At 41.2% G+C, this 19,309-nt stretch overlaps 1 protein-coding gene across 3 annotated transcripts in view; it reads left to right on the top strand.

Annotated features, from left to right (window-relative positions):
* The window catches only part of LOC119010000 (ras-related protein Rab-26), a 95,398-nt gene that overhangs the window by 55,320 nt on the left and 20,769 nt on the right, over window positions 1-19,309 (top strand). For all 3 annotated transcript variants that reach the window (XM_037081801.1, XM_037081803.1, XM_037081802.1), the window contains exon 6: window positions 5,443-5,495. In XM_037081801.1, the coding sequence (XP_036937696.1) occupies window positions 5,443-5,495 (53 nt within the window). The remainder of the gene's footprint in view (window positions 1-5,442; window positions 5,496-19,309) is intronic.

Below are 19,309 nucleotides of genomic sequence, written 5' to 3'. Positions count from 1 at the left end.
TGGAACCACTCAGAGCACTCAGAGGCTTGACTTAAGTGTAAATACCACCATTTAGATGTGCCACATGAAAGAAGCTGCATATATTATATTTTTGTCAGCTGAATGTGCTCAATAGATGCATGTTCTAGATGTGTCCCTGGTTTAAAACACCTGATTCAAGTGAATGGGTTGCTATCGGCCTTCAGCAGAGCTTGGTGACAAGCTGATCATTTGAAACAGATGTGTTGGGACAGGGAAACGTCTAAAACATGGTTCCATTGAGCAAATTTAGCTGGCATGCAGCTAAAACACGCAGGGCAGAGGGCTGTCAGGAACAGGATTGAAAAAACTCCATACCACTGTATGCTAAATATAAACCCAGAGCCAGCAGGTGACCATCTTAAAGAGTTCATATAATGATAATTTTCAGGTTCATACTTTCCCGGTAGAATAGATGTACATACTTTAATTTTCAAAAAACACATTATTTTTCTTATATTGTGCATTGCTGAAGGATCCCTCCCAACATTGTTGTGGATTGAAAATGAGTTCCCTTTTAGAGATATAACGAAACAAAGAAAACTTTCTTTCACTGTTTTATGCAGTGAAGTGGAGGAGGAATTGAGCCTCACAGCTTGGGAGTGAAGCTGTTCTGTAGTCTGGTGGTATGACTGCAGATTATTTGTATCTTTTGCTAAATGGCAGCGGGGTGAACAGTCACAGATATGTGGTGTCTGTTTTCTCATCTAACTAAAGCAAATGAGCATATTTCCCTAAAAAAAAAATAAAAAAAATAAAACTATTCCTTTAAGTGCCCCCTTTTAGTGTCAGTAAGGAATGGAAGTCATTATATTAATAGGCAAATTTGTTTTGAAATCTTAGCTTTTCTTCTTTTCTTCCTGCGCTTCTTTTTATGAGACAGGGGCACCCTGGTGGTGAAACCATTCCAGGTGTAATTTCTTTCAGGATCCTCCATGCCTACCATCACTCCTTCTCTCCTTCCACGTTTCCTGTCTCTCTTTTTTGTCACCCTATCAAATAAATGTTGATTGGATGATCTGATTTCAGGATCATTATTTTGCAAAACCTAAAAGTCAACAATCAAAAGATACCCCATGGCTGCTTACAGGTCAATGTCTGTTTAAATTGCTATGCATGACTTGTTTATGTGACTCAAGGGAAGGAGAGCAGCCAAGGTCAGCCAGTGATTATTGACGCAGATTATCATCTGAGGGATGATGGATGGCTGTGCTCTTTATGGATCACTTCACTCCATCAAACTGCGTCTCTTCCTGCTCTGGACTTCCTGTATGAACTTTGATAGTCAAGGTTGAAGTGGCACAGAAAGTCAGTTAGTTTAATATTCTGTAGCATAATATGGTGTGTTGGTGAGTTGCATTTGGAGCAGGCATTGAGCCTTTTATTGTTCTTTTTTTAAAAAAAAATATTGAGCAGAGAGTCATTTTAAAACTAACATCTGCATTAAAATGTCTAAAAAATACAACTCAACACAGCCCTGTTATGGTTTTAAAACCAAATACATTTTAATTTTATTTAAGGTAATGGTTCGTTTCATTTGGGCACCTGTTGCTATGACTCTCTTGAGACCTCTAGCCCCAGAAGTACATACTTGACATTAAGATTTAATAACTGTCCTGTTTATTGAAAATGCTGCATATCAAGCAAAAACATAAATGTAAAGAGAGTGCAGAAAGGTATACAAATTAAGGTCCTTTCACTTCAGTGAGTGAAAGTGCTGTGTGTTATTCATCTATGGGCATTTCAATAACTTGAGCATTTTCTGAAAGCTTGTAGTAAGTATGGGATGTCAGAAGGTTTTTAATGAAGTACTGCTGGATCACTCAACAGTGTCAGGGTAATGTTACAGAGGATTCTATCAGGCTGCATGCAACAATTCCTGTAGCATTCCCATTCGGACAGTCTGACAGTTGTGAAGCTTCAGACTTCAACAGACCTGGTAAATAGGCAGGAAATGAAGCTTGTCCATTATTAACTCGACGACTTCTGCCAGTACAAAACCATGAATGCCTTCGAGGAGGGGCCTGTGCACTGTTGTCTTCATTTTAATGAATATTTGATAGAACCATTCTGCTTGATGGCAGATGATAGCTTTTTAGTGGCCATTCAGATCTACCTTTGTCTTTGAACGTGGTCAGACCATGCTTTGTTTGAACCAAACCCCCAGAAACCTCTTCGAGCTACTTGATCTAGTGGCCAAACCATGTAATACAACGTCACATGATGTACACCAGTCCAAAAAGACTTTCCAGTGAGTTTACATTGAGAAATAGGTGTATGTAAAACACTGGATAAACTTCATAAATGACTCGTATGCTGTGACTTAAGCCCCGCCATTAAATTGTTGTATTCCCATTCAGGTTAGCGGAGGGCTAAACCAGATGCTAGCCACTCGCCCGGTGGAAGTCTAGTGAGGCCACATGATACATGAACACAGCAACAATTTGGGTTTTAGTTTCTTGCTCAAGGATATGTAGACATGCAGCCAGGGGAGCTGGGGAATCAAACCAGGGACCTTCCAATTCCCACATTGTTTTAGTAGGGTTGCTAAGTCTGTCTCAAAGTTGTTACTCTTGTCTGTTTATTCAGTTTGGCAACTACAATGTAACTGCCCGCGCTAATAAAACTCTGCAACTGTGAGGAAAGTTCTCCGGCTTCGTCCGTCTTGTGCTGTAATTGGATTAGGGGAGGGTGAAGGAAAGAAACTCCTTGTGGTTTACTCCTCTCTTCTGGCAGCTGATAAACACAGGAGCCACGCAGAAGGAAATTAACTTGCGGGGCAGGTGATATCTCTCCCTCCTTCTGTCTCTTTTTTTTCTTTACACCTCCATCCTCTCTCTCTCTCTCCCACCTCTCCGTGTTTTTTTCTTTGTGTGGCGGAGTCAGACCACGCTCACGGTGATTACAACTCATTAAACACCCTTCACGGACTTGTCAGGCTGGAATAAACAACCAGGGGACTTAATCCGAAGTGGATTTGTGAAAATGAAGCCGCAGCTGAGGGGTGGAGGGACATGTAGGGATGGGGTGGGGTGGGGGTGGGGGAGGGGGGAGTGTAGAAATGAGGATGGATTGAAATGTAAGTAAAAGAAGAGATAGCTGGAGGGATTACATGCAGTAGGAGGAGGAGAGGTGCTGCGGTGGTAATTAGCTGCAGCTAATTCTTCCAAGTGAAGGTTGATCCAGCTGAGAAAATGAGCTGCAATTGCCCTCGTAGGTGTAATGAGTTTTTCTGTCTGACAAGGCTTATTACGCACACCCTCCTGTTTGTGCAAGAAAACACCTGAGGTGATATTATCCTGTGTGGAAGAATGGCGCGTTTGGAGGCAATTAGAATTCACATGCGTGGTAATGTAGTCAGGTGTATTACTAATGCAACGGTAAATGCTACACCTCAGCACTTTGCCTAACAGTGGGAAGACTTTTAAGAAGTTTTGTCCATATGATTTTCTCCTCCTCTCAAAAGCTCTTGTTCTTCAGGCACTGGCAACAACTCCTGACACGAACTGACAAGCATTTGAGTGATTTTCATAAACTGACATCCAGCCACTGATGCCACAAAAGAGAGGCCAGGATTTGGGATAGAGCCATTGGTTATTTAAGATATCCCTGGTTCCCAAAAACCTCCAGAAGCTGTGGTTCAAATGACTTTGCCTGTGCAACAGGATCTGGAAATCGAAGCTCAGCGGATCTATATGGCAAAATGGGTTGTTTGTTAGGGCTAGTGTTTTATCTTTGTTTTATGATTGATGGTCGGAGTGAACAATGACTTAGCATTCTTTTTTTGCCTCTTTATAAATTAATCAGTGTATTCCCCCAGATTCAGACTTTAATTGTGGCGGTGGCTGTCCAGCTGGAGTGCCATTGAGCATGCGCACTCGAGACTTCCGCCGACCGAGTCAGCTAACTACCGGTTTAGCGCCGAGCTAACTTGGGTGGAGATAAAGATGTAATCAGGCTGCTAATTCTGTGTTTCACATAGGATTTTGTGAGACTGTGGTGGGTGGGCCTTGGACCATCTGGGTGGGTCCGGGGGCGTGCTCTCCTGTAAGAAAACTTCACACATTTTAAAGGTGCACTATGTAGTTTTGCGGAAGAACTTTTTATCAGAAGAGAAAGATCTTGATCTTGATCATGATTTATTTATTTTTTTTTATATATGTACTTAAACTAAACTCTCTTCATTTGCATCACTGCATAAACAAACTGACCTTAAAGGACAACACAATTTCTTACTGTACTTTGTTTATATTTGGTGGACCCTGCCAAATGTAGTTATGGAGACAAAAAATATAGATGTATACATAGTGCCATAGTTTCCATCTTGATTTAGTCCAGAGTTGTAAATAAACCTCGACTGATGGACTAGAAAAATGATTGATATTGTCTTAAAAAAATGTGTTGGGATCATTATGAAGCTGTGACGGGATAACAGACTATGTAATTAATGGGAAACACTGTGTTTTATGTATTTTAACATATTGTATGTACCTTCGTCTATGTGCCGCTGTGTTCCAAATTCAACACGTTTCTTTGCTCCGAGCACTTTAAAGACTTCTTATCCATGTTAGCTTGGAAACTAAGATTGAAGTATCATTCTCGACCTCGGAAACAGCAGTTGTCAAAACAAGCTTGCCACAGGGTCCATTTGAAAGCTGATTTGGATTTTTAGCTGTTTAAGTTCAGGAAAAAGTCATGATGATAGTTCAGAGAAACCGACGCTGACTGTTGGCAGGAGACAGGGTGCAATTAGGGAGGAGTTCTATACTCTAGCCTCATCCCAAAGACATATTACAGCACTAAAACAAATCAGCTGGAGGCCACATTAGCTGTTTTTAGTCTCAAACATCAGAATCTCCAGCAGACATTGTATTGGGTATGTAGGCTGCAGGTTTTGATAAGGACAAAGACGTCATCTGTAAAAGTAACTAAACTTAAACTTTGACAGTGGCAGTGTTATCGAAGTGAAATGCTAAAGCTGTGTTTGAATGTGTGAATCTGTGATACTTTTGAAACTTTGCTTATACAGAAGCAGGAGAAATGAAAGACAAAACAAATTATTTTTTTTTTTAATCAACCCATTTTGGCTTAATGGAGAGGGATCGACGTCACAGTCCCAATACCATATGTAACAAACCTGATTATTTGTGTAACAGCTGTATGAAAGCATCTTCATTCATTAGTGTTGTTTCGCAGCTGTATGTACTGTTTAGACTACCTTGATGTTCAGCCTAAAAAAAATGATAATACACAACTCTGTCATTAGATCAAAAGCTATTGACTGAGAGGAAATGGATGCACAGGTTGGCTGTTTGTGAAAAACAAGGGCAGTGATGAAAGACTGAATTACAGAGCATTAAAAAGCATAAGATGGGTTTGTTTGAACAGCTTTTTAAATGTGTCTGTTTTCTTCTCTCTCCTCAGCTCTCCTCCTTCTCTATGACGTCACCAACAAGGCCTCCTTCGACAATATCCGGGTAAGAACAACCCCGGTTGGACATCCCCGTCCATCTCCTTCTCTTTTCATCTTTCATCACTTCTCTGATCTCACCTCACTGCTGTTAGCTCTTGTCTTAGTGCAGCTATTGATTGTTCGATCAATTAATAGTTATTACCATGAATGAGTTCAAGTTTCTTGTGTTCTTCTTCACAATTGGGAATAAATAGGAACATTATGTCGACATGAGGTTCCAGCTGTAAGGTGACCGTTTGTGAGGGGAGAGCTAAACCTGGAGGTGAAGCTTTCACTTTATCCACTGATGTACGTTTCAAACCTCACTGATGGTCTTTGGGATCGGTGAAAGGGAGATCGTGGATACAAGATGCCAAAAATGATTTTTATCTGTATAGTGGCTGACATCACCTTTAGAGACAAGGTAGAGAGGTCAGACATGTGGGGGGAGCTCAAAGTAGAGATGCTGCTTTTAGCATTGAAAGGCCTGTGTCGAAGATTCGTCATCAGTGCCGCCACTTCAGTGTTTTGGTCACGTCCGGCTGATACAGCAGGAGACCTGGTGTTAGACATTTTGTATCTCATCTGCACTTCAATTTGGGAATGATCCAGAGGAAAGATGTTCGGGAGAGGGTCGTTTGGTATATCATAGATATTGTGTCTGAGCACAACTGTCCTATTTAAGTTGAGGATAGAGCTTATGTGGCGGCCTGAGAAAAAGCACCACACCCAGTGTCTTTTTTCAGAGCTCTTGTACTTGAAAGGTGCTGGAATTTTCACTGTAACTTCTTTTAAGGCAGCCAGTCATATATTAAATGGAGCGGGACTTGTCGCCCATCGACCTGGTAACCAAGAAAAGGCAGGAGAAAGTTGTGAACACAGTGTTATGTTAGCTACCTAACTAATGTCAATCAAAACCCACGTGCAGTATTTTTCTTTCCATCATACAAGCGCTGCATGCCAGCTCTCCTAAGTACCCTGCCAGAAAAAAACTCTATTATACACGGGGGCTTACCTCTGCCACCATGACGCTGCCCGGGATAAGAGGCGGAAAATTAAACGGAATGGCTCTGTTGCATGTTAACAAGATTCAGGAGTTCTTAGATTACGCCCTAATTTCACTCAATGGATTAAATTGGAAGGCTGCCTGGAGGGTGTAATGATCCCTGGATGCTTGAAATCACTGTTGATTCCTCATGAGGAACAGAATTCTATGCTGTTTGATGCTCCTTGGTGGAATAACCATACACTTACCCTTTAACATTTCTCTCTGGAGAGTTGATTGATACCACAGTTGCCTGACACAATTTGCGGGTTAGCATATTTCTTTGGATGTCTAGATTTGGATTTTGCGTGGGTGCTTAGAGATGAGTGTAACATCATGTCGAATGCTTTCTGGGCCACGTAAATAAAGCAGAAATGTGGATTGCACAAGTTAGGATGGTCCTCGTGGAAAGTCTGTGCAGCAGAATACATAAGCTCTCCATAAAACAAAACTGCCCGTCTGTTCGCCCTTACAGCAGGGAGCACATGATGAGCGATGAGGACAGTGAGCGAGGGGGCACCACAGTGGCAACAAATGAAGGGCAGTGACAGGGCTGAGGAGCACGAGGGTGAGGATTAATGCTCATTCCTTCCCCAAATCGACCTTTCGCTCTGTAATCGCAGCCTGTCTCTCCTCTGCCCACAGCTCGCGCTGTGATTTTCCAGCCATCTCCTGCCCCATTTGGTGCCACTTCGCTCATGTTCCTTTTATTAATGAGGAGCAGAGTTAAGAGCAGAATATGGCCATTATAAAAATGTGAGTGTCTCGCACATCAAGCATAAGAATGGCTTTATAGCCATCTGGCAGGCCCGAGACATTCACATCTGGAGTCTGTGTGTGTGTGTGTGTGTGTGTGTGTGTGTGTGTGTGTGTGTGTGTGTGTGTGTGTGTGTGTGTGTGTGTGTGTGTGTGTGTGTGTGTGTGTGTGGTGCTTGGTTTGTTCCTGTGTCTTCATAGGTATCCTGTGTGGAGTGCCTGTGTGACCTGAATGTGCATGTGCGCTCAGGTGTGTGTGTGTGTGTGTGTGTGTGGGTGTGCAAATGCCTTCATTAGCAGAGGATGGAGGACAGTCCCTAAAGAGACACAGACACAGCTCAGCTTCCCTCCAAACAGCTGGTTACCCTCATTATGCTTTTAATAGTTTGCATGAAATCACTCTATCAGGCATTTGAAGCTGAGGATCTAATGGGGATGGAAAACAGTGGACGGACGAGGGAGACGGAAAGATCACGTCGGAGAATAAATGAATAGTTGCTGCGTGAATTTCTGTTGAGAACATTATCAAAAATGATCCACAGAATGTGAAGAAGCAACAGTTTTGTCATTATGATGTATATGTACTGTTTATGCAGGGAAATCTACTGAAGTCAGCATGCTAATCAGCTAGCCCCTGCTGTCCAAAGCTCCTGTGCTAGCGGTATAAAACCAAAGATAGTATATTAAAGCTGGACTCATCGTTGGAGGTGGAATCCCATTCATTCCTATGAAAGCTGCTCAATGGGATTTTGAACCCAAAAACGCTCGACTTCCTGGGTGTGAAGATATCCTTATGTATTTGTAATTCCTCTACACAGTTTGGCCACAATGAAAGCTTCAAAGTCTGGCGCTCTTCCTGGAGGTTTGGTGTAAACACATGCAGTTTCCCAGTCTGGACTGCTAGCTTGTTCTGCTGACATGCTTCCCTTCTATTTGTTTTGAGTATGAACTCTACAGGTGGCCAGTTATTACATATCGCACCTTCAAGTAAACAACAAAAAATTCCAAAATATCTGATGCAAAATTGATAAGAAGTAGAAGGGTTTAATTGTTTTTTTTTTATTTTTTTTTATTGAAAATAAAAAAGTCAAATCTGTCATTTAAGGGGCAAAAATGTTGAGTGTTCATTTTTCAGTACAATCGAATCCTGTATTCACTCAGCCTAACTAACTGCACAGTATTTGCAACTCTCTTCCATCCTTCAATATAGATGGACTAACTAAGGCTTTCAGCCTTAGAAACTAATAGGTGGCTGGATAAAACACTGCCTGTATTGCTGCTAGTGTCGAAATGATTATATTAATGGCATTATAACAGGACAAGTATCAGGACAAGTAGTTCTGGTTTATTTGAAACACTGGCTATCTGATAGAAAACCCTTCACAAAACACTTCACTCAGAATGACTAACTGACCTTGACATGTGCCTCTTTAATCAGCACAGTGAGTCTGTTTTCAGTTGAAAAGTCAAGTGTGTTTGATCCATACATTTCAGAAGATTAAGCTTGTTTGAGATGTGAACTTGCACTATGACCTCTTTTTTAAATGTTTAAAATGGGGTGCTGGCCTGGGTGCACTGTACAGTCCCCCTGGTTATCGCTCGCTGCCTCGCTGCATGAAAAGACTCCTAAAAAGGGTGAAATACTTTGTCCCACAGCCACAAAAGGCTCAAATTGGTCTTCAATGTATTCTTGGAACAATCAGAGAACAAGAAAGAGTGTAGCTGATTCGAAATCAGGAAGCTTTTGTCAAAGCTGGAACTGAAGCTTGAACTTTGATGGGGTGGATGTATAGATGGAGCGTACCTGGCCTTACAAAGATGTGTGCAGACATGTTTGCTGTTTTTTTTTTCTCTTAGCAGTAACACTTTGTCAATATAGTCTCTAGTGTCTGATTATTACACTTCAAATATCTTTTCCTTTTCTTTAAGTATATATCTTCATGTATGAGCCTGTTAGCATGTTAGCAGCTCCAATGCTGCCAGAGAAGATGCAAACTCAGTGGGATGGTAGTGGACAGTGTGTGTGTGTGTGTGTGTGGATGTGTGTGTGTTGCATGTGTGTGGCACATTTCTTTGGAGGGGTGCAGAACTACAACCTGTGAGACAAGCACACACATCCACACAGAGCCAAATGTACAGAGACAATTTGGGCTTGTTATTGTTAATCGATACTAATTACAATTGAAATGCAGATTGTACGGGCCTCGTGCCCAGTGACCCTTATATGGATGACCTGTTTAAGGTTTTTGTGAGATGCAATGATGTTGTGCTTTCTGTTTCCTCCTGTTGAAACGTTTTGGTGACCTGTCTCGTGTCACAGTGGCAGGAGGAGCACAGATTCACTGCCAGCAGCACACTGACGCACTGCATGTTGCACCTCTCCCACCTGCACACCCGTGTTTTTTTCCTCCTTGTTGTCACTTTAGTGCCTCCGTGTGTTTTACTTGATTATTTTTATCAAGGCTGCTCTTGTGCTTTCTACTTCAGTGCCTGACAAAGTGAAATATTCTCCACAACGGTCGGTCGATATTTTCCAAATTTCTGAATTCCCATCACGATGGCTCACGAAATTGTTGTTTAGGTTTTTGGGCTAGAGCTACATTTACTCTGAGAAGGTAATGAGTCGGAAAGCCTTTCTTTTACCGACAGTAAAAACATCCCTATATCTTTTAGCTATTAAAGCCTGCATCAGGGCATCAAGTGATCTTAGATTTATACATTAGTAGACAGTCACAGTATAATCGGTATGGGCAGGTACGTGGTAACACAATTGGACTAGAGGCAATGTTTAATATGCAGGTAGGTAAACTGCCAGTATGAACAGGTAATCATAATTGGCCATAATTATGCAGTTGAAACCGACATGACAAATCGTGTTAAGCAGATACACAAACAAGATACAAATTGATATATTACACAGCATGTTAGAACGTGTTAATATTTCAATACAATCAGAATAGCATCAAAAAGTAATTTCTCAAATGTCGAAAATGAACTTTTTTGGGGACGAATATATAGAACAGTTCTCTTTGTAAGAGCCTTTTTAATCCGTCTCCACCTAATATTGAGTCTCCTATACATTCTATGCCTCTAAGATCCCAGAGGGACAGTATTTTCCGCACTGCTCGGGTTTGGAAAATGGTGTCCTCTGGCAGATATGTTTTTAGACTATTTTCTTTACATACATACATTTTTTTTAGAGAAGTGTCACTGTTAGCGGTGTTCTCTTTTTTTCAGAAATGCCCTGAATCACATTCGCTCAGTTACCGTTCACACCTGAAAAGTGCTCTGTACAACCGCATGTGCAGGCTACTGAACAGCTCCACCAGAGTGATTAAGGTTAAGTGCCCTGCGCATAGGCACATAGGCACCTCAGTGCTGGTAATGAGAGAGAGGCGTGCCTTTCTCTTTACCCAACCAGAATTATACTGGCGGTCTGGAGAAAAATGAACTGGCGACCAGCCAGCCTGCTTCAGTTTACAATATTCCATTGACCAGTGGCCCAACCCTGTTCTTTACTATTTGTTTTCACAGCGACAGCTAACTAGTTAAGTTGTTTGGATGAAGAAGTTGTACATAAAACACTCTGATTGTGTACATTATGATAGATGTATTTAGACATTTTGGGAAATTGATACCACTGCTGTGTTTACAAAACAGCAGTCCGTTATCTTAACTTAGCACAAACACTGGAAACAGAGGCTAACAGCTAGCCCTGCTCTAACACAAGTAACAAAATCCTCATAACAACACATTATAGCAAACTACATCACATATTATAGCTGTTATCTGTTAATGTATATGTACAAAGACCAAATTGTGAACTCAACAAATATTCCAGTCTTTTTTATTTTGCTGAGCTAAGCTAACTGAGCTGGAAGTAGTTTGATTTTTACCATAACGACATGAGACTGTTATCGATCTTCTCATTTAACGCTCAGTATAGTAGAGTATTTATGTGTATCAGGAGTAATTTTAATAGTTAGGCTATACTAATACCTTTCTTTACACTTTTAATTCAATAAAGAATGATGATACAGTCTGCAAGGAGTATTTTATTTATTATATTGGCATTGTTACTTTAACCCAAGTAAAAGATCAAAACACCTCTTTAACTGCCACTTACGTGTGGCTTAGATGTGTTCCTGAACCAGCCAGCATGTCTAAATACTCTAGGATCGAACATCAAAACTGCTAAAGTGATCGAACAAAGCTACATGTAGTTGTTTAAAATAGGCTACAGATAAGAGAGATTTGAGCTTTAACCCAGATAAATGTATACATGTGTCACATATCCAAGTTCTCAGCATACATGTGCATTCAAGGCCACTGCAGCACACTGTATCAGCACACACTCGTGTCTCCCATAGAGTGAATCCATTAGCAGCAGAGCCTCGGGGTGAAGGCTGGAGAGCATTTGGATGATAAAAAGCTGGAGACACTGTGCCCAGTGCTTTCCATCACTCACTCTCGCTCATTCTGCCTCCCCTGTTTTTCTTTGGCTCTCGCTCTCCTCTCTTTTCACTCTCCATACCATCTGTAACCATGGCCACAGCCGCTGCTGCTTTCTATCTGCCAGTCGTTCCCGCCTATATTTACCTTCATCTATATCTTCTTGTGTCGCTCTCCACCTTCCTATGTCAGTAGTCAGGGGTTGTTTGTGTAACTATTTTGGGAGACCAGGACATTCGCAGCAATTCTGATAAATGTGGGCTGTCGTTGGTAAAGCAATTAAACACAAATGGTTGATGACGATCTTGCACATGGCTCTTTAAGCCCCTTTCAGACATGCCCCTTGATGTTTATAATGTGAGTGCATTTCCATGTAGGTCATTTATATGAATAGGCCCTGAGTCACTTCCACATAAGAACAGCATCAGTTTTATTATACTGGACATAACAGTCCTCCGACATGGCATTCGGTTAATGGCACAAGGAGAGAATAAATGTATGTGAAAAAAAAGAAAAATGAAAGAAATGAGAGTGAGACTCAGTAGAGTGCATACCTCTGCCAAGGCCCAGCAGTTCCTTTTAATACAATCCTTCCGAAAAAATATTTAGATCTACTAAATCGTGATTTTTTTTCAACATGGATCCACATCAAATTCTACCTTTAATCAAGATTCATGCATTATATCGTGAGAAATTCATGCAGGTGTCGAAAAACGCTTCATAAAATCCCGCAATGTTCAAGAAAGTGAGAAAAAATTCCTTTGTCCAGATCGGCACATACAGTTAATCGGGTCTATTCGTCGTCTCTCCAAGTTATGTGGAACAGACACATTCTTTAAGCAACATTTTTTTTCTCCACCAACTCATAGCTGGCTCTTTAGCTGTTAAATGCTTCTCTGTGTCCACCAGCTTGTCAATAGCTTTGTCTATGCTGTTTTGGGCTGAGCGGGTAGGTTTATGGTCGTGGGGTTTATTGTTTTTTCTAAAAAGAAGCTGCTTTGCACATGACATGATGAGATTGGACCAAAACAGTCAAGCTTGCTGGCCAATACTGATCCACTGTTGATATAAAAATACAGATTACAGCTACTTAGACTTTTGTTATCCTCTAATTGTGTGCTGAAGACTTTCATGAAAATACACAGCGGAGTATTAAATGATTTAATAGAGGAGAAAATGTGTTGTACGCTGTGAGGAGACGGTGGGTGTCCCTTGCAATCATGATGGTCATTAAATAAAGCTTCAATGACATAATACCTTTAATTATCCATCAGTGATGCTCAGTAGAGCTGTCGGTGAATCTGCTACCTGCAACACATGAAGGTCCTAATGTGCCACCATCTCTGTCTCTGCTCCTTTTTAATGTGACAGTTATAATGTCAATGTTAAGAGGACTGGAAACCTTCCACCAGTGTATGGGGAATCTATAGAGGGTCACGCTGTAAAAATGTCAACGCTGATTTTGCGCACACACACTGTAAACACACAGATACACACAGTGTGTATTCACAGATACTCAAACTGTGCACGTGCGCACACACACACACACACACACACACACACACACACACACACGGCTCATAAACTTGCATCACTGCTGCTGTGATTGCCAGCAGTGAAATATAATGCCTTACATGATTATACAATCTGTGATTTCATTCTGGGTCCTTGTTTGTCAAGGGCATGCCAATGATAATTATGTGCTGTACTGGTTGTCATGCCAACAGAGTTTATGATTGCCTTTGTCATCCTTTTTTTTTTTTTTTTTTCCCTCTGAGCTTTTACCATCAACACACCAATCATTTTTCGCTACTATCATCCACAGTTTTAATTGAACCATGTTTGTCTCTGATTGTGGCATTCAAAATGGTCGCTTTCTAATTAAGGTGCAGGGAAAACTGACAGAATAAAGAGAGCAGGTCATCAGAAACACACACATCCAGGTGTGTCCACTGTATTCCGGTATGATAATGCCGCGCACATCACAATATATATGTGATGGTTAGAAATGTTGAAAACACTTCAGTATAAACAAAAGGCCTTTTCAGGCTATTTCCCTTGTTGCACTCTTCATTCTGTGCGTGTTATCAGCATGCATGTAAATATAGCTGTAATGTTTCAGGAGCCTGATGCCTTCAAACCCCTTGAATCCTTTACACTCTCATATCAGGGTTTTCCAGCTGCTCCTTTGGCACCCTATGCTATGTTGGCTAAAGACACTGCTCAGTTGCACATTTGTACTCACTCACATGCCAAACACACACACACACACAAGAATGCACACAAGACAAGCATAGCGGCACACACACACGCAGACGGATTTTATTGGTATTGACCAGCACGCTCGAGCACGGGGGGCCACAGAGAAGTATCATTAAATCATTAAATCACTGAAAGGCCTCACACAGCAGGGAGGCTTTGTTGCTGCAAAGATTCCAACAACAGTAAAGTAAAAATCAATTTGACGTATGCCCGGTGTCAGCTGGCACATGGCCAGCTAAATGCTCGGGGGAGATAGAAGAAACAGAGCAGACTACAGGGACGTGTTCGCACAGATATGATCAGAGGAGGCCTTTTTAAAAAAAATGTATTCATTATTATTAAGTGTTGCATTTATGTTAAGCACTATAGATGGATTTTTTTCAAGTCTAGCTTAAGACAAAACTCACACATCTGTGCGTACAGTATAATACAGATTGATACTCTACTTGTGGTTGCTTTAAATTATTACAGTGCCAACAGCAATAAGCTTTATGAGCAGCAGTGAGTGCCCTGAGGACTGTCTTTGCCCTGGGTTTCATCTCATGGGCTACATACAGTACAGAGTTTTGCTCCTCTATGTGGAGCTTGTGCTGCGGCTCCGGCCAGAACGGAAAACTCATAACTTGAATGCTTAACACTTGAACACACTTGAGTGTGTGCACTCAATATTCTCCTGAAACAAGTAAGCATCAGTTGTAGACGAGGCAGTCAAGGACGGAGTTCTCTGTGGTGAAGATGCTTACAAGATAATCTGTCTCTCAGTCTCTGTGTTTTTAATTAAAGCCAGTGTGTTAAAGCCACAGCCGTTTATACTTGATTCTTTTCCTTGTATACCTCAAACCATATGCATCCTTGAAGAAAGATCTCAAATTCCAGTTGGAGAAACACCTGAGGCTGTAGTGAGTCCGAGGTGTGTTAAAACACTGCACGTCGGTAGCTAACTAGATTTAGCTGCACTGGCCTTTTCCGACAAAAAAAACACACACTGCTAATACACTAAATTGATAAGATTTCAGAGATTGCTTGTGTAAGATCATCTGTGCAAGAAGCTTTGTACGACCCGATGTTGAGGTTTATTGTTAGGCAGTCAGTCTGAGGTGGTTGAAAGGAGGATGGAGGTATAAGTATAAGAGTGACAAAGACCACAAAGATGGAGGAAAGAGTGGGTGGTTGTTCAAAAACAAGTGCAGGATCCTACAAAACCAAATGGCACTGGTGAGTTATTTTATCTTGTGTACGTAATTATTTAACCAAATCTGTATATTTTTTTTTAACCTAAACCACAAAGTTGTTTTGTAAGATGAATCTAACCAACTAGTTGGTTTTAGCTAAACCCTGCTATGTAGTTTATATTAGCTAAACCTAACCGAGTGGTTTCTGTTAGCTGAACTTAACCAAGTATGTTTTGGTCTTAAGTCTAACCAAACTGTGACTTTTTCAAAATATTAACCCCAGACAGCAGAGGTCCAGTTTGGTTCATGGTCATACGTCATAGTTTTGTGTCATTATGGGAACAGTCCTGTTTTGTTTTTTGGAGTTACGACCTATACGGTCGTTTTGATATGAGGACGTGCTGGTAAGATCAAAAAAGTGCATTCTCTTTCAACCATATAAGATTATCACTTGATCAATATTGTAAAGTCAAAAAGCAAATCCAGATACATCGACCATCTGTATTTATATGTACCACAGTAAATTAGACAAGGGGGGCGACTCTCCTCTGGAAAGACAAGTTCTCCAGTCACTTTCCAGCACCGCCTAGCCTCTAGCACCAAACCGAAGTTGATGGATCCCAGTGCCAGCTTGCGTAATTGAGATGCAGGGAAACCAAAAAGCTTTTGGGTGAACAAAAAAAAATCCCACCGTTGACTGGCAGCCGAGAGTGGTTATGTTTTCTTCCTCGAGGTCCGTTCCCTGTACCGAGGCAAAAACACTCTCTGCCTGTTTATTTCATCGAAACAAGAGATGTTTGTCCTTCTCCCTCCCTGCTTTCCTGTCTGTCTCTCTTTTCCACTCGCATAAGCCTGTTTGTTGGTTTTCCATCCTAACCCCTTCACACCCGCCAGCCCTCATGCTTTCTCTTACCTTCTGCTTCCCCTCTGTTTATATGTTATGCTTTCTCCCTTTGGTCTAGGCTGCACCTTTCTAAAACCAAGATAACTTTTTTTTTTCTTTCTTTTCTTTGTCATTTTTTGGGCAGTAACGTTCCCCCGTGTCGCCACAGCTCATCGGGCAGGACAAACAGCTTGGGAAGACCAAAGCGTCCCATGAATATGTAAAAGACAAGGAGCAGGAGATTAGGATGTGGAAGACTAATTGCTTATTCAGCCTTTGAGCGGTTTTGACATAAACGTGAATGGCTCCATCTGTAGTCAGCTTATTGCAGTGTGTGAAGGACCTAGAAAGAATCCACACACATTCATGATAATGTGGCGTTGCCCTAAATGCTCATTCACCCTCACACGGGGACATTCACATAGACAGGTGCTAATTAACACACAGAATCAGATGTTAAAGCGCACCACAGCTAGAGTTTGCACATGTAGTTGCCCATACATTGAGACCACTTTGTATTTATTGGGATTTAATTAGGATGTGATGATATATTGCTAATACACTGTGGGTGATAGTTGGATTATTTTATTCTTATTCTATTCTATTTTATTTTATTTTGTTTATGTCGAGTTTGACTGAAACATATTGATTACAACCAAATCAGAGCACTGTTTTCTGAGGTGTCTCATCCAGCTGAGCAAGACTATTTGTGCCCAAAGCATCAGATACAATCTGGAAGACAGATGACTGTTGGTGAAAATGAACAGCAAATATCCGTCAAAGCTTGTCATTATTTGGGTGCTAGTTACTTTGACTTGAGATGAGCCGATGTCTTCATTGTCGCCGTGGCATCATGGGACTTCATACGCACACACACACACTTGCAAATTCACACATGCGCGCACATTCCACTTAAAGGACACACTGACATGTACGCTGTTACTCAGAACCCGAATAACACACACCCTGCTCACACAATCTGACACCGTCCCAAACACACACATACCGGCACACACCGGCACACACACACACGCACTCGGAGTGCAGCAGGCTAATAAGTGTCGGTCTGTTCTGCCTCTGCTGTCCGCGCTCTGCAGGATGAAAAGATCTCTTCCCTCTCAGCCTTTCATCTTCTCTCCTTGTTCCTCCTCAGAGGCAAAGTGCATCCAGCCATCTCATTTAGACTCCTGAGACTTTGGTTCTTTTTTTTTACCCTTTAAGTATTAATACCTTTGAGTGAAAACTTATCTGTGGTGCATTCACACCAAATGTCTTTGCTGCGTCTTTTCAGACCCCGGAGTGTTTAATTTTCTTTACCTCAGTTTGTTTGGCAGGGTGTTGAGTGTCTTTTGAGCTGAGATGGCACCAAATTAAAGCCAACAAAGATGCTGCAGAAAGACAGCACTTTTGTTTGTTATTGGGGTTTATTCAATCCAGAATATCCCATCATGGGAAGGCTTTATATTACTTATTCTTCTAATAAGTCCTAAAATATCCCTTTTAACACTGATTAGGGTCAATAATAGCATAATAAACACTGTTCACTAGATTATGAGACATTAAAAGTGCCCATTTTTAAGACTTTGAAGAAAGTAACTGAAAATGTAATGAGTTTCTTATAATCCTTTACATTTGCATTATAAACACACTCACTCAGTTTACATTCCTATCATTGTTGGTCATTGTGAAATCTTTACTAAACTATTTTGTTCCTTAAGTTAGATTACTATGTAGTTTTTCATACAGTCAACTACACACTTATCAACACTTTTTTTTGCCGTTGGTCTAATGTGTGTGTACAGCCACGCACTGGCAACATCAGGATGTGTCGCTCCGTCAGCAGACGCCACTGTCCTATTTACCCACATCTGACATGCGTCACTGCGTCATAAAAGCAGCTGTTTGTCACAGTCACTCCCCAGATTGGCTCCGCTCAGCTACTGTAGTCTGAACACTTCTGTCTGTGCAGCTCATCCACCGTGTCCCGCTAAGGGCATCACATCGCGCAATGCTCGCCGATGCAACCAGATTCTTACACTGATCAAGGAATGAGAATAGTTCACAGCAGTTAATGAATTCACCAGAAATCAATCAAGAATTCAATAAAATCTTAAAAAATGGAATTGATGAAATTCATACAGCGTTCATCTGTTTAATGTTACTTGAGGGTAGGATCGCCAAATTGCAAAAAAAAAAAAAGATTTCTGCACAATGTTGCTTTAAAGACAAAAAAACCCAACAGTGGAATTTTTCCTTTTTTTTTTTTTTTGCTTTACAGCCAATATAAAGAGGGAGACATAAGATGCAGCAGCTTCAGATTTGTATGGAGATTTCCACTATGTGTGTATGGGTATGGGGTCTGCGTGTGTGTGTGTGTGTGATGATCTGTAGTCCCTTCTCCCTCCTGCCTGCAGCGTTGCCTCCAGCCTCGCTGTGGATATCTCTCCGCTCTGCTCGGCGCCCAGCAGCTCATCTCAGCGGACCAAACCCAGATTCATGCAGCTGACTCCATCCAGACTTTTCTCTGTCTGCATCCTATCCTGTTATTCTGGCACAATTTGTTGCACATCCGGCTGAAAAATAACCAAGTATATCACTGTGAAACAGAGAAAAGTTGATTTAAAAAAAACAGCAAGCAAGGTCTGATTTGCTTAAACAAACCAGACCTTAAACAAGAAAACTTTTTGGCCTTGACAGAAATGATGGATGTAGGTATTTGTAACCGCGGGTATTGTTTTATTTGATAAGCTTCAGTCCTGCAACCTTCAGTTAAAAGTTTAGAAATAGACTTAAATCAGGCTGGAATCATCCACTAGAAATAAAGGAGTCATTCAATCTAACAATAGGCCTAACAAAGCTGATGACGTTATTAGATTTTCAAGGTTTTTCACCAGCCAGTCATCAGTTGTATTTTGGGAGCACAGTCATACTTTCCCAGGTTTTTTTTTTTTTTTTTTTTTCATTTTTTTTTTTTTTCCTGGATAGGATGATGTAATTTGGCACTAATTAAAGGAAACGAGACAGTGAACAGAGACAGCACATGCAGTGAGACAGTACACCCACATCATGTATTCGTAAGAAAGATCAAGAGAGGATATAATAGATGTCTGCAAAAAGTAATCTGGCCTCAGAAACCCACTTACAAGCATTAGTGATCTTTCTGCTTTGTGTCAGAGTCCTCATCAGCGGCTGGACTTTGCATAAGTGAGTGAGGCCTGTTGGTTATGTCAGCATTTATATAGCAAGCTCATAAAACCCTGTCTTAGGTG

The sequence above is a fragment of the Acanthopagrus latus genome, chromosome 20 (assembly GCF_904848185.1).
Source record: "Acanthopagrus latus isolate v.2019 chromosome 20, fAcaLat1.1, whole genome shotgun sequence".
NCBI lineage: Eukaryota > Metazoa > Chordata > Actinopteri > Spariformes > Sparidae > Acanthopagrus > Acanthopagrus latus.
The sequence above is the reverse complement of the archived record's forward strand: the minus strand, read 5'-3'. Positions and strand labels throughout refer to the sequence as shown.